At 48.2% G+C, this 25,280-nt stretch overlaps 1 protein-coding gene across 3 annotated transcripts in view; it reads right to left on the bottom strand.

The window, feature by feature from the left end:
* The window catches only part of CORO1C (coronin 1C), a 172,963-nt gene that overhangs the window by 28,752 nt on the left and 118,931 nt on the right, over positions 1 to 25,280 (bottom strand). For all 3 annotated transcript variants that reach the window (XM_063913270.1, XM_063913271.1, XM_063913272.1), the window contains 3 exons: positions 24,764 to 24,883; positions 22,494 to 22,598; positions 3,469 to 3,614 (listed from right to left, as the gene is read on the bottom strand). In XM_063913270.1, the coding sequence (XP_063769340.1) occupies positions 3,469 to 3,614; positions 22,494 to 22,598; positions 24,764 to 24,883 (371 nt within the window). The remainder of the gene's footprint in view (positions 1 to 3,468; positions 3,615 to 22,493; positions 22,599 to 24,763; positions 24,884 to 25,280) is intronic.

Here is a 25,280-nt window from a genome sequence, read left to right as displayed (position 1 = left end):
AGGTCGTAACACCATACGGACCATCTCCTGAAGTGTTTTCGCCTTGTCCTCTGGTAGAAATACCTTCTGTGCCACAGTATCCAACATCCCCAGGAACAGGAGCCTCTGAGTTGGCTCCAGGTGGGACTACTGCAAGTTGAGGATCCACCTATGGTCCGATAGAAGATAGATGGCGCGGTTGATATGGAGCAACAAAAGCTCCTGGGATCATGACGATCAGATTGTCCAGAAAAGGGACCACATTGACCCCATGGACCAGGCGTTGGAACATCATCTCTGTCATCACCTTTGTAAACACCCTCGGGGCTGTGAACAGGCCGAAGGGTAGTGCCTGGAATTCGAAGTGACTGTCCAGTAAGGCAAACAGTAGGTACGCCTGATGAGGCAGCCAAATCGGAATATGGAGAAAGGCGTCCTTCATATCTAAGGAGACCATAAATTCCTGTTCTTCCAGGCCCGCAATCACTGCTCATTCCATCTTGAACACCTTCAAGTAAGGATTCAAGATTCAAAGTGGGTGTGACCGAACCGTCCAGTTTCGGCACCACAAACAGGTCGGAGTAAAAACGTGTAGCGGTAGTGGTACTGGTACAACGACGCAGGAACGAACCAACTTTCGGATTAACTGTTGCAACGTAACTTGCATATCCTCCAAAGCTGGTAAGCTTCATTTGAAAAATCACTGAGTGGGAGAACTGTCAAACTCCAGCCTGTAGCCCTGAGAAACTATCTCTGACCCAGGCATCAAGGCAGGAAGTCTCCCAGTGACGCAGTCGAGCTTCCACCTCAAGATCCCCTCGGGGTGGGGCACAGTCATGCTGAGGCCTTGGTGGAAGCCGAACCAGTGGACTGTTCCTGAGAACTGGTTCTTGCAGGTTTTCAGGACATACCTCTGGTGCCTCTAGCCGCATCAGAGGCACCTCTGGCCTTAAATCGAAATCTGCGAGAGACCGAAAGGACTGGGCAGACGGCCCCGGATAGGAGCGTCTCACAAGCGGGGCCCCAGAGGGGAGAAATGTGGATTTCCCAGCCGTAACTTTGGAAATCCAGGTATCCAATTCGACCCCAAAAAGCCATTCCCCAGAAAAGGGGAGGTATGCCACACTACGTTTGGATTCTGCGTCCGCAATCCACTGACGCAACCACAAGGCCCTGCACGCCGAAACTGCCATGGCAGAAGTCCGAGCATTAATGTTCCCCATCTCCTTGAGCGAATCACAGAGGACACATGTAGTGTCCTGAATGTGCTTCAGGAGGGTTACCATCGAAACTAAGGGCATATCCCCCGAGAGGCCCCCCTGAATTTAAGTGGCCCAAGAATGAATAGCATGGTTCATCCAGCAACCCACAATGACCGGTCTTTGTGATATACCAGCTGCTGTGTATATAGATTTTAGGGTAATTTCCATCTTTTTATCACCAGGATCCACCTTTTAGACAGGCGAGAGACAGACATCCATCCAAGGGGGTTGCTCCCAAAATTTTCTACCTTCAGGAGCAAATGGGAAAGTGCGCAAAAACATTTTGGACACTTGGAATTTTTTGTCTGGATTTTTCCAGGCTTGTTTGAATAAGTCATCTAACTCTGTAGAATCAGCGAAAGTGACATTAGGCTTGTTTTGTACAAAGAAAAATGAACTGCTGTAACGCAGCATCCTCTAGAGGGAGCTTTAACACATCATTTATAGCCAAAATGCGGGGTTCAATGCCCTGAGCAGAAACAGGGTCCCCACTAACAGGATCCAGGTCATCCCCTTCATCCTGTATATCATCGTCTGTATCAGATAGTATAGCAGGTAAACCAAGCTTCTGAGGACCTGCATGAGGGGGGACGGGCTGTGCATCTGCCCTAGCGGCTAAATCTGCAACAGCTTGTTGTAGTAGCAGAGTTTTCTGTACATTAGCAGTGAGCTGGGATGACATATCACACATCGTAGTCTTAGGAGACCCTAACCAGTGGGGCTCTGGACCCTCTTCCCCAGCCCCTTCACAGATTTGTGAAGATTGACTGCATTGTTCACAGGAAACAATCATTATATAAGGGAGAGAATCTATTGTGACACAGACTGCACAGCTTGTGTTTACCCATGTTTCACAGTAAGCACAATAACATACACACAGAGTTATAATGCAAGCCTGCCCCACTGTGAGAGGAGACAGGGAGGACACCAGTACACCCTGAGCTGCACAGCCTCCAGTGAGGCTGTCAGCTCCCTATAATACAGTAAACACTAACCATTATTATCCTAAATAGAATCAGGATATTGTACACAAGCGACTCTCCCCCTTTGCTACACCCTGTAACATATATCCAGCATGTCTGAGAATCAGGAAGCGCTGTGTGTTCTGTGCTGCAGTAAGCAAAGGAAGGCGCCAAAACGCCTCAGGTCCCGCTCTGACGTAGCTCCGCCCCCTCCAGAGTTACTTACATTTTACTGGCAAAAGCCTCCTTTTAAGCTTAAAACATCACACTAGTGCTAGTCAAGCCCTTTTGTGCCAGTTCTGCACGGGGGCTCTTAAACCCCCTTAACCCCCCTCCCCGGGAGGGTCCTGTACGCCGCGCTGTGGTCAGCCGCACTTTGAACTAGGGGACCCCCCTAGCAGGGCCCCCAGTTTGTACTCACTACCGATATTACCTTCAGGCAGCGTTAGGGGTGTGTGGCGTGCTGCGGCTGTGACAGCCAAGGCGTAGTGCCCCGCTGAACAACAACCCCTCAGGACGGTCGTACTGCAGCAGGGAAGCGGCTATGCACTTCGTAAGGCAAGTGACTGCCACTGCCGCCGCCTCCGTGCGCGCTCCCCCCCCCTCCTCCCCCCCGTGAGTAAAATACCTAACTTTTGTGTAAAATAACTAACCGCATGCGCTCTGCGAACCTTGCGCAGTAAGCGACTAATCGCAATATAGAGAAAATCGGCAACGAGCGAACTCGGAATGACCACCATTGTCACTAGCGCTTGCCTAACAAATAAGTGTACCAGTTTAAATCTAAGCGAGCTGCTCACACAATATCGCTTGATGTCAATTTACACCAGATGGACTGCATGTTCAACTGATAACGACCCGCGGGAGCACGCATTGTTATAGTGCATACACATCTGACGATATGAATGATAAATATCTTTATCATGCATATTGTCCACTTAAATCATCTAGTGTGCATGCCCCTTTAGATTTGGGTGTGGTGAGTTCAAACTGAAATCTAAAATGCAGTGTAAAAATAAAGCAGCCAGTATTTACCATGCAGAGACAATATAACCCACCCAAATCTAACTCTCTCTGCACGTTGTATCTGCCCCACCTGCAGTGCATATGTTTTTGGCCAACTACTAACAAATTTGCTGCTGCGATCAGGTCTGAGCATTGTTTTGCCCATTAGTGTCCTTTTTGTTTTCCTAACAAACCTGAATAACCCCCTAAAGCCTCATCTCTCCATTTAACATTAATAAAATAGGAGAATCCTGCAATACCTGGCAATCTCACACTTGTTGACATCCAGCCCTCGCTTTGGCATGTAACCCATCCCTCGCTGTGGTTCCTTGCTGCTGAATGTACTGAGGTAGTGCACATAAGGGGACTCTTCTGTGATCTCAAAATACCGAATACTGCTGTCACCCTGAGGAGGAAGAATAGGTAAAGTTACATACAGCATCCGACTCTTGACTAAGCGAGTTTGCATGTTCGTCACTGGGGCAGATTCAATTGTTTCTCTTACTTCCTAGAGGATACTGGGGTCCACATTAGTACCATGGGGTATAGACAGGTCCACTTTGAGCCTTTGGCACTTTAAGAAATCAACAGTATGCACTGGCTCCTCCCTTTATGCCCCTCCTACCAGACTCAGTTTAGAAAATGTGCCCGGAGGAGCCGGTCACAGTTAGGGAAGCTCCTGAAGAGTTTTCTACATTTATTTTCTGTTTGTTTTCAGGCAGGTCTGATTGGCACCAGACTGCCTGCTTCGTGGGACTTAGGCCCAACTTCCTAAAGAGTTAATGGTCCCATTTCTCAGCTGACAGGACACTGAGGTCCTGAAGGAGTCATTCGCAAGCCCCACCACGGCGAGCGTACCCGCCCGCAGCACGCCGCCACCCCTAACAGAGCCAGAAGATATAAAAAGTGGCGTGTACAGCGCCGGCGTACCGGTTAGCAGGTTGCCGGCGGGAATGGCGGCACAAGGGTAGGAGCACAGCTCTGAGTGCAGGCTGTGCTCCAGGGGGCTCAGAAGACATACACAGCCGTGTGTCCCGCTGTGAGGGGCGTGCTGAGCCACCAATACATACCCACACTGGCTACCATAATTAACAAGGGTTTTAACCCTCAGTTGGGCATAAAAATAACCTCAGGCCAGTATAAAAAAAAAAAGTAGGAAGCCGAGCGCCATTATGGGGCTTCACTATGAGCGTATCCAGCAGCTCACCAGCGCCATTTTCCCTCTGCCGCTTACACCGACAGGAATCACAGGAAGGCGCAGCAGTACCAGGGGGTCTTAGAAGGGGGAAAAGGGGGGGGGGGGGTTGTGTTGTAGTATACTAAGCCTTATTATGGGACTTAGTGTGGCGACCCAGCTAAATTTACTTGGCTACAAGGGCGCTGTATGTGAATGGCTCCCTGAGGGCTCGGTGTGGGTTAAACTGTGTTTTCACCTTCTGTGTGTGGGTGTGTGTGTCCCTTCACATTACCATGTCCAGGGACTGTGTTTCCTGTACAGCTGAGTGTCTTTCCTCCCCCGGGGACTCGCTACCCTGTACTCATGATAGTGCTCTCTCTCAGGCTAGTGGGGCAGAACCCCCATGGTTAGCTTCCATTAAAGGGATGATATCTAATATTTCTACTAAATTATCCCATAATGAGACGCAATTCTTAAGACAGTCTATGGATGACCTGATGAACAGAGATTCAGTTCCCATACCAGCGTCTCAAACCCCCGCCATTTGCGCACAAAAGCGTACTCTGGCCCAGCTCATGCAGGCTGATACTGATGACGATACATCAAATCCAGAGGAGGGTGAAGTGGATGCGAGTGGGGGAGATGCTATCCTATCACAAGGAATACAGGCCCTGATAGAGGCTATCAGAAATGTCCTGCACATTCCTGACAAGACAGCGGAGGTAGAGGAGGAATCTTATTTTAAATGTAAAAAATAAATCCTCAGTTACTTTTCATGCATCAAAGGAATTGAATGCCCTGTTTGAAGAAACTTGGATTAACACTGACAAAAAATTTCAGATCACTGAAAGATTAAATTACATCCTCTCTCTTTCCTCTGGTAGAAAGAAATGGGAAAACCCGCCGATGATGGACGCATCGGTATCTAGGTTGTCACGTAAGATAGTCTTACCTGTTCCTGGGGCAGCATCCTTAACGGACGCAGCTGACCGCAAAATTGAGAACACCCTCAAATCGTTATACACTGCTGCTGGGGTGGCCCAGAGACCCACTATTGCTTGCGCATGGATCACTAAAGCCATTGCAAAGTGGTCACGTAACCTCTGACAGATTGGATACCTTACCCAGGGGGGGAAGATACTTTCACTCCTGCAGCATATTCAAGACTGCTACCTTTATGGCAGAGGCCATAAAGGAAAATCGCCACTGCCATAGCAGTGTCACCACGCAGGGGATAGTGGCTACGCCAGTGGACTGCGGATTCCAGGAGAGGCGTGAAATGAACTGGTTAAGTGGATATCCAAGGCTACGGCGGGTAAGTCTACGTACCTTCCTGCCGCAGCACAAACCTACTCTGCTCCAACTCTGCAGTCCTTTCAGAAAGCGAAATTCAAAAGGTAAATCCAAAAGGTTCTTCTACAGCCTTCAAAAGGTAATAGAGGTAAACCCAGAAAACCAGCAGCTGCAGGTTCTCAGGAACAGACCTCCAGGTAGTCTTCCTCAAAGCCTTCAGCATGACGGTGGTCCGCACTGCCTGGTAGACAGGCAGGTGGGAGCTCGGTTATGTTATTTCAGTCACGTTTGGGCAACATCTTTCCAGGATCCCTGGGTCACAGACCTTATTACCAATGGATACAGCCTGGAGTTTCAGGAACTACCACCTCACAGATTCTTCAAATCAGGCTTACCACCTTCTCCGGAAGCAAGTATGACTTTACAGGCAATTATTCAACTACAAAACAACCTGTTTGGGCCTTACCGAACCGTCTGATTTCGGTACCACATTCTAAACCTCAAATCACTGAACCCTTATTTAAGGGTGTTCAAGTTCAAGATGGAGTCTCTGAGAGCAGTGATCTCAGGTCTGGAGGAGGGGGAATTCTTCATATTCCGATTTGGCCGCCTCATCAGGCTTATCTAAGGTTTGCACTACAGGACTGTCACTACCAGTTTCAGGCCCTTCCACTTGGCCTCTCCACGGCACAGAGGGTATTTACCAAGGTAATGGCAGAGATGATGTTTCTCCTCCGCAAGCAGGGAGTGAACATAATGCCGTGCCTGGACGACCTGCAGATAAAAGCGCCCTCCAGGGAGAGGTTGTTGGACAGCATTGCCCTCTCAACCCAACTACTTCAGGATCACGGATGGATTGCAAACATACCAAAATCCCACCTGGAACCTACACGGATGCTTCCGATTCTGGGGATGAAACTGGATACAGAGGAACAAAAGGTATTCCTTCCGTTGGAAAAGGCATTGGTAATCCAGTCGTTGGTGTGGGATGTTCTAGAACCAGCCTTCTGGGAAAGATGGTCGCTTCTTACAAGCCTCTGCAGTACGGAAGGTTTTATTCAAGGCCCTTCCAGCTGGATCTGCTGGACAAATGGTCAGGATCGCATCTTCACATGCACCAGAGGATACGTCTGTCACCAAAAGCCAGGATTTCTCTTCTGTGGTGGCTTCAGACTTCTCATCTGACCAAGGGCCAAAGGTTCGGGATTCAAAATTGGGTTCTGCTAACCACAGACGCAAGCCTCAGGGGTTGGGGAGCAGTCACCCTTGGGGAACAGTTCCAAGGAAAATGGTCAAGTCAGGAAACCATTCATCCATCCGATCAACATTCTGGAACGAAGGGCCATATACAACGCCCTTCTACTAGTATCGCATCTTCTTCAAAATCATGCCATTCAGGTTCAGTCGGACAATGTGACAGCAGTAACGTACATAAACTGACAGGGCGGAACGAAGAGCAGAGCAGCAATGTCAGAGGTAACAAGAATTCTCCTCTGGGCAGAGAGAGACGCGGTGGCGCTGTCGGCAATACTCATTCCGGGAGTAGACAACTGGGAAGCGGACTTCCTCAGCAGACATGACCTCCACCTGGGAGAGAGTGGGGCCTTCACCCGCAGGTGAGTCCTTAACACGTCGGTGGGGAATTCCACAAATCGACATGAGGGCCTCTCGTCTCAAGAAGCTAAAGCGGTATTGTTCCAGGTCGAGGGACCCGTAAGCAGTAGCGGTGGACGCTCTGGTGACTCCATGGGACTACCAAATGGTTTACTTGTTTCCACCTCTTCCACTGATCCCAAGAAATCTCAAAAAAGACTAAAAGGGAAAAGGTTCAAGCAATTCCCATTGCTCCGGACTGCCCAAGAAAGGCCTGGTACGCGAATCTACTGGAGATGCTCCTAGAGGACCCGTGGCCTCTACCTCTTCGAGAGGATCTACTACAACAGGGGTCATTCGTCAATCAAGACTTACCGCAGCTACGTTTGACGGCATGGAAGTTGAACGTCAGATTTTAGCCCGGAAAGGCATTCCGAACAAGGTTATTCCAACCCTGATCCAAGCCAGGAAAGGGGTAACGTCTAAACATTACCACCGTATTTGGAATAAATATGTCTCGTGGTGTGAAAACAGGAAATTTTCTGCAGTGGTATTTCAACTGGGACGTTTTCTCCTTTTTCTACAGTCGGGTGTGGATGTGGGCCTACGTTTGGGCTCCCTGAAGGTCCAGATTTCGGCCTTATCCATTTTCTTCCAGAAACAATTGGCTCCCCTCCCTGAGGTTCAGACGTTCTTGAAGGGGGTTCTGCACATCCAACCACCCTTTGTGCCTCCCACAGCACCTTGGGTTCTGAACGTGGTGTTGCAGTTCCTACAACCAAATTTGTTTGAGCCTTTACAGGAGGTTGACAAAGTTTCTTACGTGGAATTCAGTTACACTATTGGCCTTAGCTTCTGCAAGACGCGTGTCCGAACTGGGTGCGTTGTCTCACAAAAGCCCCTATTTGATTTTTCATGAAGGCAGAGCTGAACTCAGAACTAGTCAGCAATTTCTTCCAGAGGTGGTGTCTGCGTTTCTTATCAACCAACCTATTGTGGTTCCGGTGCTTACCGACACCTCTGCTACTCAAAGTCCTTGGATGTTGTGAGTGCTTTGAAGATCTACGTGAAGCAGACAGCTTGTCACAGGAAATCTGACTCACTGTTTGTTCTCTATGATCCCAAGAAAATTGGGTGTCCTGCTTCAAAGCAGTCTATTGCTCGCTGGATCAGGCTTACTATCCAGCATGCTTATTCATCAGCAGGATTGCCGGTTCCTAAAGTACAAGTCCACTCTACTAGGTCGGTGGGTTCTTCCTGGGCGGCTGCCCGGGGTGTCTCGGCTTTACAACTCTGCCGAGCAGCTACTTGGTCGGGTTCGAACACATTTGCCAAGTTCTCCAAGTTTGATACTTTGGCCTCTGAGGACCTTCATTTCAGTCAATCAGTTCTGCAGGAACCTCAGCACTCTCCCACCCGGTTTGGGAGCTTTGGTACATCCCCATGGTACTAATGTGGACCCCAGTATCCTCTAGGACGTAAGAGAATATAGGATTTTAATTACCTACCGGTAAATCCTTTTCTCGTAGTCCATAGAGGATACTGTGCGCTCACCCAGTGCTTCGTTTTCCTGCACTGTTACTTTGTTAAGTAATGTTGGTTCAGCTGTTCCTGTTCAAATTGATTAGTATGGGTTTCCTCTTGTTTGTGTGTGTGCTGGTTCGAATCTCACCACTGTTCTGTTACAGCCTTCCTCAGGATATGTCTGTCTCCTCGGGCACAGTTTCTAGACCGAGTCTGGTAGGAGGGGCATAGAGGGAGGAGTCAGTGCACACTATTGATTTCTTATAGTGCCCAAGGCTCCTAGTGGACCAGTCTACACCCCAAGGTACTAATGTGGACCCCAGCATCCTCTAAGGATTACGTGAAAAGGATTTACCGGTAGGTAATTAAAAATAGGATTTTACTTACCAGTAAATCTATTTCTCGTAGTCCGTAGAGGATGCTGGGGACTCCGTAAGGACCATGGGGAATAGACTGACTCCGCAGGAGATAAGCCACTTTAAGAAAGCTTTGGATTCTGGGTGTGCACTGGCTCCTCCCTCTATGTCCCTCCTCCAGACCTCAGTTAGAGAAACTGTGCCCAGAGGATATTAACAGTACGAGGAAAGGATTTATGTAACCTAAGGGCGAGATTCATACCAGCCACACCAATCACACCGTATAACTTGTGATAAACTACCCAGTTAACAGTATGAACAAGTAACATAGCCTCGGTTCAAGACCGACCAACTATAACATAACCCTTATGTAAGCAATAACTATATACAAGTCTTGCAGAAGAAGTCCGCACTTGGGACGGGCTCCCAGCATCCTCTACGGACTGCGAGAAATAGATTTACCGGTAAGTAAAATCCTATTTTCTCTAACGTCCTAGAGGATGCTGGGGACTCCGTAAGGACCATGGGGATTATACCAAAGCTCCCAAACGGGCGGGAGAGTGCGGATGACTCTGCAGCACCGATTGAGCAAACAGGAGGTCCTCCTCAGCCAGGGTATCAAACTTATAGAACTTTGCAAAGGTGTTTGACCCCGACCAAGTAGCAGCTCGGCACAGTTGTAGTGCCGAGACCCCTCGGGCAGCCGCCCAAGAAGAGCCCACCTTCCTAGTGGAATGGGCCTTAACCGATTTAGGCAATGGCAATCCTGCAGTAGAATGCGCCTGCTGAATCGTGTTACAGATCCAGCGAGCAATTGTCTGCTTAGAAGCAGGAGCGCCAACTTTGTTGGCCGCATACAGAACAAACAGAGTTTCAGTCTTCCTGATCCTAGCTGTTCTGGTCACGTAAATCTTCAAAGCCCTGAACACATCCAGGGACTCTGAGTCCTCCAAGTCCCGTGTAGCCACAGGCACAATAGGTTGGTTCATATGAAAAGAGGAGACCACTTTGGGCAGAAATTGAGGACGAGTCCTCAACTCTGCCCTATCCACGTGAAAAATAAGGTATGGGCTTTTATATGATAAAGCTGCTAATTCCGAAACACGCCTTGCAGAAGCTAAGGCCAACAACATGACCACTTTCCAAGTGAGGTATTTCAACTCCACTGTTTTGAGTGGTTCAAACCAAGGTGACTTGTGGAAACTTAATACCACGTTAAGATCCCAAGGCGCCACCGGAGGTACAAAGGGAGGCTGAATATGCAGCACTCCCTTCACAAAAGTCTGTACTTCAGGAAGAGAAGCCAATTCTTTTTGAAAAAAAATGGATAAGGCCGAAATTTGGACCTTTATGGACCCTAATTTTAGGACCAAATTCACTCCCGTTTGAAGGAAGTGAAGCAGATGGCCCAAATGGAACTCCTCCGTAGGAGCAGCTCTGGCCTCACACCAAGAAACATATTTCCGCCATATACGGTGATAATGTTTCGATGTCACATCCTTCCTAGCCTTGATCAGGGTAGGAATGACCTCCTCTGGAATCCTTTTTTCAGCTAGGATCCGGCGTTCAACCGCCATGCCGTCAAACGCAGCCGCGGTAGGTCTTGGAACAGACAGGGCCCCTGCTGCAGCAGGTCCTGCCTTAGAGGAAGAGGCCACGGATCTTCTGTGAGCAACTCTTGCAGATCCGGATACCAAGTCCTCCTTGGCCAATCTGGAACAATGAGAATTGTTCTGACCCTTCTTAGTCTTATTAATCTCAACAGAGGCAGAGGAGGAAACACATGGACCGATCTGAACACCCATGGTGTCACCAGAGCGTCTACCGCTACCGCCTGAGGGTCTCTTGACCTGGCGCAATACCTCTATAGCTTTTTGTTGAGACGGGACGCCATCATGTCTATTTGTGGCAGTCCCCACCGATCCACGATCTGTGTGAAGACTTCTTGATGAAGCCCCCACTCTCCTGGATGCAGGTCGTGCCTGCTGAGGAAGTCCGCCTCCCAGTTGTCCACCCCCGGGATGAACACTGCTGATAGTGCGCTTGCATGGCCTTCCGCCCAGCGCAGAATCCTGGTCGCCTCTGCCATGGCCACACTGCTCCTTGTGCCGCCTTCGCGGTTTACATGAGCCACTGCCGTGATATCGTCCGACTGAAATCAGAACCGGTTTGTTCTGAAGCCACTCCTCCGCCTGGCGTAGGGCGTTGTAAATGGCCTTTAACTCCAGGACATTGATGTGGAGACAAGTCTCTAGGCTTGACCAGAGACCTTGGAAATTTCTTCCCAGTGCGACAGCCCCCCAACCTCGGAGGCTCGCGTCCGTGGTCACCAGGATCCAGTCCTGAATGCCGAACCTGCGACCCTCTAGGAGGTGAGCACTGTGCAGCCACCACAGGAGAGATACCCTGGCCCTGGGAGACAGGGTGATCCGTTTCTGCATCTGTAGATGGGACCCGGCCCATTTGTCCAATAGGTCCCATTGGAAAGTCCTCGCATGGAACCTGCCGAAGGGGATGGCCTCGTATGAAGCCACCATCTTCCCCAGAACCTTTGTGCAATGATGCACCGAAACCTTTTTTGGCTTTAAAAGGTTCCTGACCAGGGCTATGTGCTCCTGAGCCTTCTCCACCGGAAGAAAAACTCTTTTTTGGTCTGTGTCTAGAATCAGGCCCAAAAAGGTCAGACGCTTTGCAGGTACTAGCTGGGATTTCGGTAAATTGAGAATCCAGCCGTGCATCTGCAACGTCTTCACGGACAGAGACACGCTGTCCAGCAACTTCTCCCGAGATCTCGCCTTTATAAGGAGATCGTCCAAGTACGGGATAATTGTGACTGCCTGCTTGCGCAGGAGCACCATCATTTCCGCCATTACCTTGGTGAAAATTCTCGGGGCCGTGCATCCTTTATGTCCACCCCCTCCCTCCAGGCTGGCGATGACCATTCTGAGCGATTCCATTTTGAACTTGAACCTCTTCAAGTACAGGTTCAGGGATTTTAGATTTAGAATGGGTCTGACCGAACCGTCCGGTTTCTGTACCACAAACAGGGATGAATAATAACCCTCTCCTTGCTGGAGATGAGGAACCTTGATTATCACCTGTTGAATGTACAATTTGTGAATTGCCGCTAACACTAGCTCCCTCTCTGACGGGGAAGCCGGCAGAGCCGATTTGAAAAACCGGCGAGGGGGCATGTCTTCGAATTCCAGTCTGTATCCCTGGGAAACAATCTCTATTGCTCAGGGATCCACCTGTGATTGAACCCAGACGTGGCTGAAAAGACAAAGACGTGCCCCCACTTGATCTGACCCCCCCCACCCCCACCCCCGGAAAGCCCCAGCGTCATGCTGTGGACTTTGCGGAAGTAGGGGAGGACTTCTGCTCCCGGGAACTAGCCGAGTGCAGCTTTTTTCCCTTGCCTTTACCTCTGGCAACGAAGGACGATCCTCGTACCTTCTTGTTTTTATTGGAACGAAAGGACTGCATTTGATAATGTGGTACCTTCTTAGAATGCTGCGGGGGAACATAAGGTAAAAAATTCTATTTACCGGCCGTAGCAGTAGAGACTAGGTCCGAGAGGCCTTCTCCAAACAACTCCTCCCCCTTGTAAGGCAATGACTCCATATGCCGCTTTGAGTCGGCGTCTCCCGTCCACTGTCGGGTCCACAAGAGCCGCCTAGCAGAAATAGACATAGCGTTTATTCTAGAGCTTAGTAAACAAATGTCTCTCTGAGCATCCCTCATATACAAGGCAGCATCTCTGATATGCTCCATGGTCATTAGAATGGTATCCCTATGGAGGTGTCCATCTCCGTAGATAAGGAGTCTGCCCATGCCACGACAGCACTACAAACCCAGGCCGACGTCATGGCCGGCCTAACTATAGTTCCTAAATGTGTGTAAAATGTGCTTCATGGTAATTTCCTGCTTGCGATCAGCAGGATCCTTGAGGGAAGCAGTATCCGGAGAAGGCAGTGCCACCTTTTTGTTTAAGCGTGTCAGCGCCTTGTCTACTTTAGGCGCAGATTCAGATCGTATCCGATCCTTCTGTGGAAAAGGATACGCCATGAGAATCCCTTTGGGAACATGGAGTCTCCTATCCGGAGATTCCCAAGCCTTTTCGCATAGTTCGCTTAGCTCATATGAGGACGGAAACGTGACCTCAGGCTTTTTCCCTTTATACATGTGAACCCTCGTGTCAGGGACAGGGGGTTCCTCCGTGATATGCAAAATATCTTTTATGGCAATAATCATGTACCTAATACCTTTTGCCACCTTCGGCTGTAATTTTGCATTCTCATAGTCGACACTAGAGTCAGTATCTGTGTCGGTATCTGTGTCAGCGACCTGGGATATGGGGAGCTTTTGAGACCCTGAAGGTCCTGGCACCACAGGGACAGGCACAGACTGGCTACCTGACTGATCCCTAGCTTCAGCTTTGTCTAATCTTTTATGCAGGAGATTTACATTTGCATTCAAGACATTCAGCATATCCACCCAGTCCGGTGTGGGCGTTGCCGACGGCGACCTGACATTCAAGCACTCCCCCTCCACATTAAGCGAGCCTTCCTCATCAAACATGTCGACACACACGTACCGACACACTGCACACACCTAGGGAAACATTATGAAGACCAACACAGAATGCTTTTCCCCAGCAGCGCTGTATAATTTATACTTTATCCGCCAATTATGTGCCCCCCCCTCTCTTTTTAAACTCCCTTCACCGTGTGTAAGCAGGGGAGAGTCCGGGGAGCTTCCTCTCAGCGTTCTGTGGAGAGAGAAATGGCGCTGGTGAGTGCTGAGGGAGAAGCCCCGCCACCTCGGCAGTGGGCTTCTGTCCCGCTCAAAATCGTGTAAAATGGTGGGGGCTCAATTATATACATGTACAGTGCCCAGCTGTACATGTGTATACCTATTTGCCATCTAAGAGGTGTTATTATTGCTGCCCAGGGCGCCCCCCCCTGCGCCCTGCACCCATACAGTGACCGGAGTGTGTGAGGTGATGTGGAGCAATGACGCACAGCTGCAGTGCTGTGCGTTACCTCTGTGAAGCTGAAGGCTTCTGCCGCCCGAGACGTCTTCTTGCTTCTGTTCTTCTGGCTCTGTGAGGAGAACGGCGGCGTGGCTCCGGGGGTGGATGCCCAGGACGAACCTGTGTTCAACCCCCTCTGAAGCTAATGGTGTCCAGTAGCCGAGGAAGCAGATCCTATCAGTTAAGTAGGTCTGCCCCTCTCTCCTCAGTCCCTCGATGCAGGGAGCCTGTTGCCAGCAGTGCTCCCTGTGAAAAAAAGTAAAAATCCAAACAAAAATGCTTTCTGTAGCAAAGAACTCAAGAGAGCTCCCTGCAGTGCGCCCTTCATCCTCTGGGCACAGTGTAAAACTAACTGAGGTCTGGAGGAGGGACATAGAGGGAGGAGCCAGTGCACAACCAGAATCCAAAGCTTTCTTAAAGTGCCCTATCTCCTGCGGAGCCCGTCTATTCCCCATGGTCCTTACGGAGTCCCCAGTATCCTCTAGGACGTTAGAGAAATCCTATTTTTAGGCATCTAAAAACACGGTCTAAACAGTTGTCACAATTTAATTATGTTTGGTTGCCCATGCACATCGTGCATGTAGCGCCCAAAAAGACAGGGTTTGGCAGTTGGGAACCCAAAGTGCCCAGTTACAACACATTTTTACTTGCACCTGAATGTGAAAATGTGTGTCACGATACTGTAAAAAGGACTGCAGATAAACGCACAACTTAATGTTTTACTAGAAAGCAACATATAGGTAGATAAAAATCTTCAAACCTGTGTAGAGACAAGGAGGGGGTGTGAGGCAGTTTCATATAGTGCACTTCAGTCAAACTATGTATGGGTAATCAGTGTGTGAGAAGATAATGTGGTCAAGAACATACAAGATTTTAACCAACGCCCTTGTTTACTGGAGCTGAACACTAATCACTAGGCACAAACGCCTCATATTGGCATTACACCTGAAGCCCCAGGACAAGTAGAAATACCTATTAAATGAAATTTGATTTCAGAAAAAAAAAAAAAAAAAAGAGAAGAGTTCTCACTTATCAATGGCAAGGTTTTTTTTTAATGTTATGGTAAAGCCAAAGTTAAAACGGCACGTGATTCTCAAATGTGCGTGTGTTAAATGAATATTAGAAAATCAAAAAGGTAAGAACCAAAAGTTAGCATAACATGCAAATTTAATTAGGCACAGAATTACAGGACAATGCTCTGTGTGAGTCCATGGCAAGGAGTCTTTCCCAATAACTCCGATCTGCTAACGTTTAAGCAGGCCACAGAAGGGCCCATCCTGCTGCTGCACAGCCCAAGCTCTCAAATATCAGTCCAAATACAGTATGTAGATGCCTATGCACTACAGTTCTGCTGGAGCAGCCACATACAGGCCAATAATAAGAATTTACTCACCGGTAATTCTATTTCTCGTAGCCCGTAGTGGATGCTGGGAACTCCGTAAGGACCATGGGGAATAGCGGCTCCGCAGGAGACTGGGCACAACTAAGAAAGATTTAGGATTACCTGGTGTGCACTGGCTCCTCCCTCTATGCCCCTCCTCCAGACCTCAGTTAGGATACTGTGCCCGGAAGAGCTGACACAATAAGGAAAGGATTTTGGAATCCCGGGTAAGACTCATACCAGCCACACCGTATAACTCGTGATACTATACCCAGTTAATAGTATGAAAAATAACTGAGCCTCTCAACAGATGGCTCTAAACAATAACCCTTTAGTTAGGCAATAACTATATACAAGTATTGCAGACAATCGCACTTGGGATGGGCGCCCAGCATCCACTACGGACTACGAGAAATAGAATTACCGGTGAGTAAATTCTTATTTTCTCTGACGTCCTAGTGGATGCTGGGAACTCCGTAAGGACCATGGGGATTATACCAAAGCTCCCAAATGGGCGGGAGAGTGCGGATGACTCTGCAGCACCGAATGAGCAAAAGCAAGGTCCTCCTCAGCCAGGGTATCAAACTTGTAGAACTTAGCAAACGTGTTTGAACCCGACCAAGTAGCAGCTCGGCAAAGTTGTAAAGCCGAGACCCCTCGGGCAGCCGCCCAAGAAGAGCCCACTTTCCTCGTGGAATGGGCTTTTACAGATTTAGGATGCGGCAGTTTAGCCGCAGAATGTGCAAGTTGAATCGTACTACAGATCCAGCGAGCAATAGACTGCTTTGAAGCAGGAGCACCCAGCTTGTTGGGCGCATACAGGATAAATAGCGAGTCAGTTTTCCTGACTCCAGCCGTCCTGGAACAGATTTTCAGGGCCCTGACTATGTCCAGCAACTTGGAATCCTCCAAGTCCTTAGAAGCCGCAGGCACCACAATAGGTTGGTTCAAATGAAAAGCAGATACCACCTTAGGAAGAAATTGGGGACGAGTCCTCAATTCTGCCCTATCCATATGGAAAATCAGATAAGGGCTTTTACAGGACAAAGCCGCCAATTCTGATACACGCCTGGCCGAAGCCAAGGCCAACAGCATGACCACTTTCCACGTGAGATATTTCAGTTCCACGGTTTTAAGTGGCTCAAACCAATGTGACTTAAGGAAATCCAACACCATGTTGAGATCCCAAGGTGCCACTGGAGGCACAAAAGGGGGCTGAATATGCAGCACTCCTTTAACAAACGTCTGAACTTCAGGCAGTGAAGCCAGTTCTTTTTGGAAGAAAATCGACAGAGCCGAAATCTGGACCTTAATGGAACCTAATTTGAGGCCCATAGTCACCCCTGACTGTAGGAAGTGCAGAAATCGACCCAGCTGAAATTCCTCCGTTGGGGCCCTTCTGGCCTCACACCACGCAACATATTTTCGCCATATGCGGTGATAATGGTTTGCGGTCACCTCTTTCCTAGCTTTAATCAGCGTAGGGATGACTTCCTCCGGAATGCCCTTTTCCTTCAGGATCCGGCGTTCAACCGCCATGCAGTCAAACGCAGTCGCGGTAAGTCTTGGAACAGACAGGGTCCCTGCTGCAGCAGGTCCTGTCTGAGCGGCAGAGGCCATGGGTCCTCTGAGATCATTTCTTGAAGTTCTGGGTACCAAGCTCTTCTTGGCCAATCCGGAACAATGAGTATAGTTCTTACTCCTCTCCTTCTTATTAATCTCAGTACCTTGGGTATGAGAGGCAGAGGAGGGAACACATAAACCGACTGGTACACCCACGGTGTCACTAGAGCGTCCACAGCTATCGCCTGATGGTCCCTTGACCTGGCGCAATATCTTTTTAGCTTTTTGTTAAGGCGGGACGCCATCATGTCCACCTGTGGCCTTTCCCAACGGTGTACAATCATTTGGAAGACTTCTGGATGAAGTCCCCACTCTCCCGGGTGGAGGTCGTGCCTGCTGAGGAAGTCTGCTTCCCAGTTGTCCACTCCCGGAATGAACACTGCTGACCGTGCTAACACATGATTTTCCGCCCATCGGAGAATCCTTGTGGCTTCTGCCATCGCCATCCTGCTTCTTGTGCCGCCCTGACGATTTACATGGGCGACCGCCGTGATGTTGTCTGACTGTATCAGCACCGGCTGGTGTTGAAGCAGGGGTCTTGCCTGACTTAGGGCATTGTAAATGGCCCTTAGTTCCAGAATATTTATGTGTAGGGAAGTCTCCTGACTTGTCCATAGTCCTTGGAAGTTTCTTCCCTGTGTGACTGCCCCCCAACCTCGAAGGCTGGCATCCGTGGTCACCAGGATCCAGTCCTGTATGCCGAATCTGCGGCCCTCTAGAAGATGAGCACTCTGCAGCCACCACAGTAGCGACACCCTGGCCCTTGGAGACGGGGTTATCAGCCGATGCATCTGAAGATGCGACCCGGACCACTTGTCCAACAGATCCCACTGAAAGATCCTTGCATGGAACCTTCCGAATGGAATTGCTTCGTAAGAAGCCACCATCTTTCCCAGGACTCGCGTGCAGTGGTGCACCGACACCTGTTTTGGTTTTAGGAGGTCTCTGACTAGAGACGATAACTCCTTGGCCTTCTCCTCCGGGAGAAACACTTTTTTCTGTTCTGTGTCCAGAACCATCCCCAGGAACAGTAGACGCGTTGTAGGAACCAGCTGCGACTTTGGAATATTCAGGATCCAGCCGTGCTGTTGTAGCACTTCCCGAGCTAGTGCTACTCCGATCAACAACTGTTCCCTGGACCTCGCCTTTATAAGGAGATCGTCCAAGTACGGGATAATTAAAACTCCCTTTTTACGAAGGAGTATCATCATTTCGGCCATTACCTTGGTAAATACCCTCGGTGCCGTGGACAGACCAAACGGTAAAACGTCTGGAATTGGTAATGACAGTCCTGTACCACAAATCTGAGGTACTCCTGGTGAGGAGGGTAAATGGGGACATGCAGGTAAGCATCCTTGATGTCCAGTGACACCATGTAATCCCCCTCGTCCAGGCTTGCAATCACCGCTCTGAGCGATTCCATCTTGAACTTGAACCTTCTGATATAAGTGTTCAAAGATTTTAAATTTAAAATGGGTCTCACCGAACCGTCCGGTTTCGGTACCACAAACATTGTGGAATAGTAACCCCGTCCTTGTTGAAGGAGGGGTACCTTGATTATCACCTGCTGAGAATACAGCTTGTGAATCGCCTCCAGCACTGCCTCCCTGTCCGGGGGAGCTGTCGGCAAGGCAGATTTGAGGAAACGGCGAGGGGGAGACGTCTCGAATTCCAGCTTGTACCCCTGAGATACTACCTGTAGAATCCAGGGATCCACCCGTGAACGAGCCCACTGGTTGCTGACGTTCTTCAGACGGGCCCCCACCGTACCTGGCTCTGCCTGTGGAGCCCCAGCGTCATGCGGTGGACTTAGAGGAAGCGGGGGAGGACTTTTGTTCCTGGGAACTGGCTGTATGTTGCAGCTTTTTCCCTCTACCTCTGCCTCTGGGCAGAAAGGACGCGCCTCTAACCCGCTTGCCTTTCTGGGGCCGAAAGGACTGTACCTGATAATACGGTGCTTTCTTTGGCTGTGAGGGAACATGGGGTAAAAATGCTGACTTCCCAGCTGTTGCTGTGGAAACGAGGTCCGAGAGACCATCCCCAAACAACTCCTCACCCTTGTAAGGCAAAACTTCCATGTGCCTTTTAGAATCTGCATCTCCTGTCCACTGCCGAGTCCACAATCCTCTCCTGGCAGAAATGGACATTGCGTTTATTTTAGATGCCAGCCGGCAAATATCCCTCTGTGCATCTCTCATGTATAAGACAGCGTCTTTAATATGCTCTACGGTTTGCAATATAGTGTCCCTGTCTAGGGTATCAATGTTTTCAGACAGGGAATCTGACCACGCAGCTGCAGCACTGCACATCCATGCTGAAGCAATAGCCGGTCTCAGTATAATTCCTGAGTGTGTATATACAGACTTCAGGATAGCCTCCTGCTTCATATCAGCAGGTTCCTTTAGGGCGGCCGTGTCTGGAGACGGTAGTGCCAACTTCTTTGACAGGCGTGTGAGCGCTTTATCCACCCTAGGGGATGTCTCCCAACGTGACCTATCCTCTGGCGGGAAAGGGTACGCCATTAGTAACTTTTTAGAAATTACCAGTTTCTTATCGGGGGAAGCCCACGCTTCTTCACATACTTCATTTAATTCATCAGAAGAGGGAAAAACCACTGGTAGTTTTTTCTCCCCAAACATAATACCCTTTTTTGTGGTACCTGGGGTAATATCAGAAATGTGCAACACATTCTTCATTGCCGTAATCATGTAACGGGTGGCTCTATTGGAATGTACACTAGTCTCATCATCGTTGACACTGGAGTCAGTATCCGTGTCGACATCTGTGTCTGCCATCTGAGGTAGCGGGCGTTTTAGAGCCCCTGATGGCTTTTGAGACGCCTGGGCAGGCACGAGCTGAGAAGCCGGCTGTCCCACATCTGCTATGTCGTCAAACCTTTTATGTAAGGAGTTGACACGGTCACGTAATTCCTTCCACATGTCCATCCATTCAGGTGTCGACCCCGCAGGGGGTGACATCACATTTACCGGCCCCTGCTCCGCCTCCACATAAGCCTCCTCATCAAACATGTCGACACAGCCGTACCGACACACCGCATACACACAGGGAATGCTCAGAACGAGGACAGGACCCCACAAAGTCCTTTGGGGAGACAGAGAGAGAGAGTATGCCAGCACACACCAGAGCGCTATATAATGCAGGGATACACACTACACAAGTGATTTTTCCCTATAGCAGCTATATATATATATATATATATATATATATATATATATATATATATATATATATATTATATGCGCCTAAATTTAGTGCCCCCCCTCTCTTTTTTACCCTATGTAGTCTGGAAACTGCAGGGGAGAGCCTTGGGAGCGTCCTTCCAGCGGAGCTGTGAGGGAAAATGGTGCCAGTGTGCTGAGGGAGATAGCCCCGCCCCTTTTCCAGCGGACTTCTCCCGCTTTTTTAAATGTATATTTGGCAGGGGTATTTTACACATATATAGTCTTTATGACTATATTATGTGGTATTTGCCAGCATGGTATTCATATTGCAGCCCAGGGCGCCCCCCCCCCCTGCACCCATCAGTGACCGGAGTATGTGGTGTGCATGGGGAGCAATGGCGCACAGCTGCAGTGCTGTGCGCTACCTTGATGAAGACCGAAGTCTTCTGCCGCCGATTTCCAGGAACGTCTTCTTGCTTCTGGCTCTGTAAGGGGGACGGCGGCGCGGCTCCGGGACTTGACGACCGAGGCTGGGCCTGTGTTCGATCCCTCTGGAGCTAATGGTGTCCAGTAGCCTAGAAGCCTAAGCTAGCTGCAAGCAGGTAGGTCCGCTTCTCTCCCCTTAGTCCCACGTAGCAGTGAGTCTGTTGCCAGCAGATCTCACTGAAAATAAAAAACCTAAAATATACTTTTCTAGCTCAGGAGAGCCCCTAGTGTGCAACCAGCTCGGCCGGGCACAAAATTCTAACTGAGGTCTGGAGGAGGGGCATAGAGGGAGGAGCCAGTGCACACCAGGTAGTCCTAAATCTTTCTTAGTTGTGCCCAGTCTCCTGCGGAGCCGCTATTCCCCATGGTCCTTACGGAGTACCCAGCATCCACTAGGACGTCAGAGAAAAGGGGAATGCACTGATTTCCAGGCATTATTATCACAGAACAGTGTGGCCATAGTTGTCTCCACCTGCTCATCAGATTTAAAAAAAAAAAAAAAAAAAAGGATGGGATAGAAGAAATGTAAGAGTATAAATTAACATTGTAAAAGACTTCTGATAAAGTTCAAGTTCACATGGAGTTAGTTATGGGCATTGTACAAATAGTAAGTATAGAACAGGTCCCGTAAATTCATCATTTCAAAGATGTGGACAGAAAAAAACAAATACTGCATCATAATATAAAAATAAAATATAAAAAAAAAGTAAAGAGTTAATATATAGTGGGGGGAGGGGGGACGGGACAGATTTCACAAACATAACAGAAACGTCTTATACAGATTTTCTTGAGCACACTGAAGTCTTAAGGCCCGTACACACCAGGCGATATAGTAAGCAATATTGCTCATTTTAACCCTCCTGAGAAATATTGCTTACTATATCGCCCAGTGTGTATGCTGCTGACGACGGCCCTTTTTCGGCCCCGCGGATTGGTAATGACCAGGGTGTCCGCCGCGCACACAGTTCAATTTGGACTCATCGTCCAAAGCTGTATACATTCATGCACGGCATGACGTCACTGAGCGATATCGCTAATGATATTGCACAGTGTGTCATCGCTCATGGAGCACATCGCCTACTGTGTACGTAGCCTTTACATGCCTGTAACAGCCAGATAAACTAAAACATTTATAAAGTTCATAACACCCTAGGTCACGCTCGCCCCATAGCTCAGGTACAAGCAGCTTCTTTAATGAATAAAAAAACCCTCAGAAGCTTGTAGAATGGTGATGGCAGGTGTCCTGGTGGACACAATAAAACAGCAGTTTATCAGGAGCAGCTTTACCCAGTATTCTACAGTGCTAGCTGTACAGACGTGGGCAGAGGTTGAGTTATTTATATAGAAAGCGCCAAGATTAAGCAGTGCTCCTACCCAGCATTTCCCCAGGTACTGACAGCTTTTCAGGGAGGCGTAATCACCATGTTTCTGATAACCTGCAAGTTCTCTTTTTATCACGCTATAACCCGTATGATCTGGAAGATGTCAATCTTTCCTACACAAAAGGTTATGATTTCAAGCAGCAACATAATGAAATGGAAAAGTAGGAATCTGTGATGTGTACAGTAGGCACTATATTATATTATAGCATTGCACTTCTCTCGCAAGGATGCCGTTAAATATAGAGAATCTCACCTTCCCACATAAGTAAATGATATTCGTGTCCGGGTCATAAAAAGGTAGCAATACTCCATTGCTAGTATCCATTTCATGTAGTGCTATAGGCTCATCCATACTTTTCTTGGAAAGGAAGAAAAAACAAAAATTTATTTAAAACGATATTTGGGGCAGTATGGATGGTGTAATGGTTAGCACTGCTGCCTCACTGCACTGATGTCATAGGTTCAATTTCCACCATGGCTCTAACTGTTTGGAGTTTGTATGTTCTCCTGTACATGCACGGGTTAACTCCCAGTGTCTAAAAATATACTGGAAAGGTTAATTGGCTCCCGACAAATATTAACCCTAGTGTTTTAGTATGTGCATGTAGATGGGCCAAATGGTTCTCTGCCATCAAATTTGTGATTCTTTGATTCTGTAATATTACCAGCGCTATGGAAAACTTTCCGCATATGGCCGTGAGGGCATTACATGTCCTACCATCATCATAATATCATGCATAATTGTACTCTTATTTAAAAGAAGGGCATCACCTCTTTCAAATGATGTGACCCATTAGCAGCTACTGTATGGTGATCAGACAATGGGCCTGATTCTGAGTTAAGCAAAAAAAAAAAAAGGGGTAAGTAACTCTGCACCAAAAAACAAATTGCACTGCAGGTTTAGCAGGCTTACAATGGGGTCGATTCTATTCGGCAACTTAAGAATAGCGCCGGGAATTAGCTCCCGACGCTATTCAATTCAGCTGCTAGTGACCCGCAATTGTCGGGAATTCTTCTCTCATCCCCGGGGGATGAGAGAAGAAACCCGACAAAAGTGCTGCCTTGCGGCCGGCGTGAGGCTGATTCTGTCGGGAATCAGCATCGCCGCGGGTAGTTAAGTCGGAGAATGCCCGTTCTCCCGACAAAACTACCTGTTAAGTCGGCGAGAACGGGACATCGCCGACTTAACTGGAGCTGAATTGAATAGCGTCGGGAGCTAATTCCCGGCGCTATTCTTAAGTTGCCGAATAGAATCGACCCAAATGTGCAGAAATATTTAGATTTGGTAAGGCATGTCCTAGATCACCCAGCACTATGGAAAAAATTATGTGGGAAGGTCCCGAGGACTCTCCACTGTATAGCAATGTTTATGATAATAGAGCACCAAGATTCTAACTCCTTAGTAAAAGCCAATTCCTCACAGGAACATAAAAAAAAAATGCATAAAAGTTCTATTTCAAACAGCATAAAAATAATGGTCATGCTATATGCATATCATAGACACAACAGATAAGCATATCACACAGTGGTCTCCAGACCAAGAATGCAGTGGTGAAGCTATACAGCTAAGCTTTCCTTTTCCTGGGACAAAGACTCAAAGACCCACTCAGCATTTATTCGGTGATTCTGGGGTGAGCATCAGTGGCTACCATATATCACAAAGGCTGCTGCAATACACGTTGCACAAACCTCCCCAACATCTTTGGAGACCACTATTTCATAGACTTCTCCTCAGTTTAATCTAGCGTGGATAGAAGCGAAGACTCTTTAGGTCCTTAAAAATAAAGTGTCGTTGAGAAAACATGGCCAGGAATGGGAGCAGTGTAGTTTTGGAGGTGACATGATGATTTCCAGGATAAAGGAGGCAGGTCCGAGAGTCAGTGACAGCCAGCATCCCTCCCTAGTCGCCATATACATGCTATGTAAGGGACTGCAGCCTTCTACTGAGATCTTTATGGTAGAACCAAGCCAGTGCTCAGAGTTCACACCATACTGTCCAAGTCTAAACGGTGCCATGAATAGCGGGTGAGACCCTTGAGCAGTGGGGTCCATATGAAGATCAGATCTCCACGGTGGGCATTCCTGAGGTTCAGTGTTCAGTCTTCTATAGATCAAAGAAACTTCAAAGTAGAATTTATCATTCATGTATTATCCAGAATGTTTTATATGTAAACCCTTGCATAAAGTCCATTTGATATTAGTTTGGACAAGAAAAGAAACCTGAAATTGTTCTTTACAATTATGTTTATATAGTGTCAGCATATTACGCAGAGTTGTAGAGAATATTTGTCATTCCTATCAGATGGATGTCAGTAGCCAATTAACCTTTCTTGGGATGATCAGTGTTAACATGTCAACATACTTTTAAAATGTGTTTAATACATGATCATAAGGACCAGATACATACTAAGTGATTGATTCATTCTGTAAGTATGAGATTTTCTTAACTCTACATGCATCCCCTCTGCAAACCAATATAGATAAATGAAGTGCGCACAATTAAAGCCATTGGTCATAACATACCGGGTTCCACAGAGCTAACTGGCGCTCACTCATACGACTGAACCCTGTTGTAAAGATGCTGCCATCAGACAAAAAAATTGCTCTCATTGGTCGGGCACCTTCATGAGCTTTATCCTTCTCCTAGAATAAAGGGGACAAAAAACACTGCAACACCACTGACCGTCTCATGACACAGAACATGCGAGCATTCTGCAGATAGCACTACACAGTATCCGATCTCTAGGTCTACACATTCTAGGTCGACATGTCAAAAGGGCGACACGAGTTTCACATTTTGGGAATAGTAACCTGAAAATGACACCTTTCGCTCGCCATGCGAGGAGACACTGTGCACTAAATGGGGTTCCCGGTCACTGTATGGAGAAAACGACACCAACCCCCCCCCACACACACAAAAAACTCATGTCGACCTACAGACCCCGTTGACCTAGACACTGTCGACCCTCCATACCACACCCGCACTACACATTGTAAGGTGCTTTAACTATTTTAACTTTTGCTTCCTCCTACTTAGCCC

This window comes from Pseudophryne corroboree, chromosome 1 (assembly GCF_028390025.1).
Source record: "Pseudophryne corroboree isolate aPseCor3 chromosome 1, aPseCor3.hap2, whole genome shotgun sequence".
Lineage (NCBI taxonomy): Eukaryota > Metazoa > Chordata > Amphibia > Anura > Myobatrachidae > Pseudophryne > Pseudophryne corroboree.
Note: the sequence above shows the minus strand (reverse complement) of the source record. Positions and strands in the feature narration are given on the sequence as shown.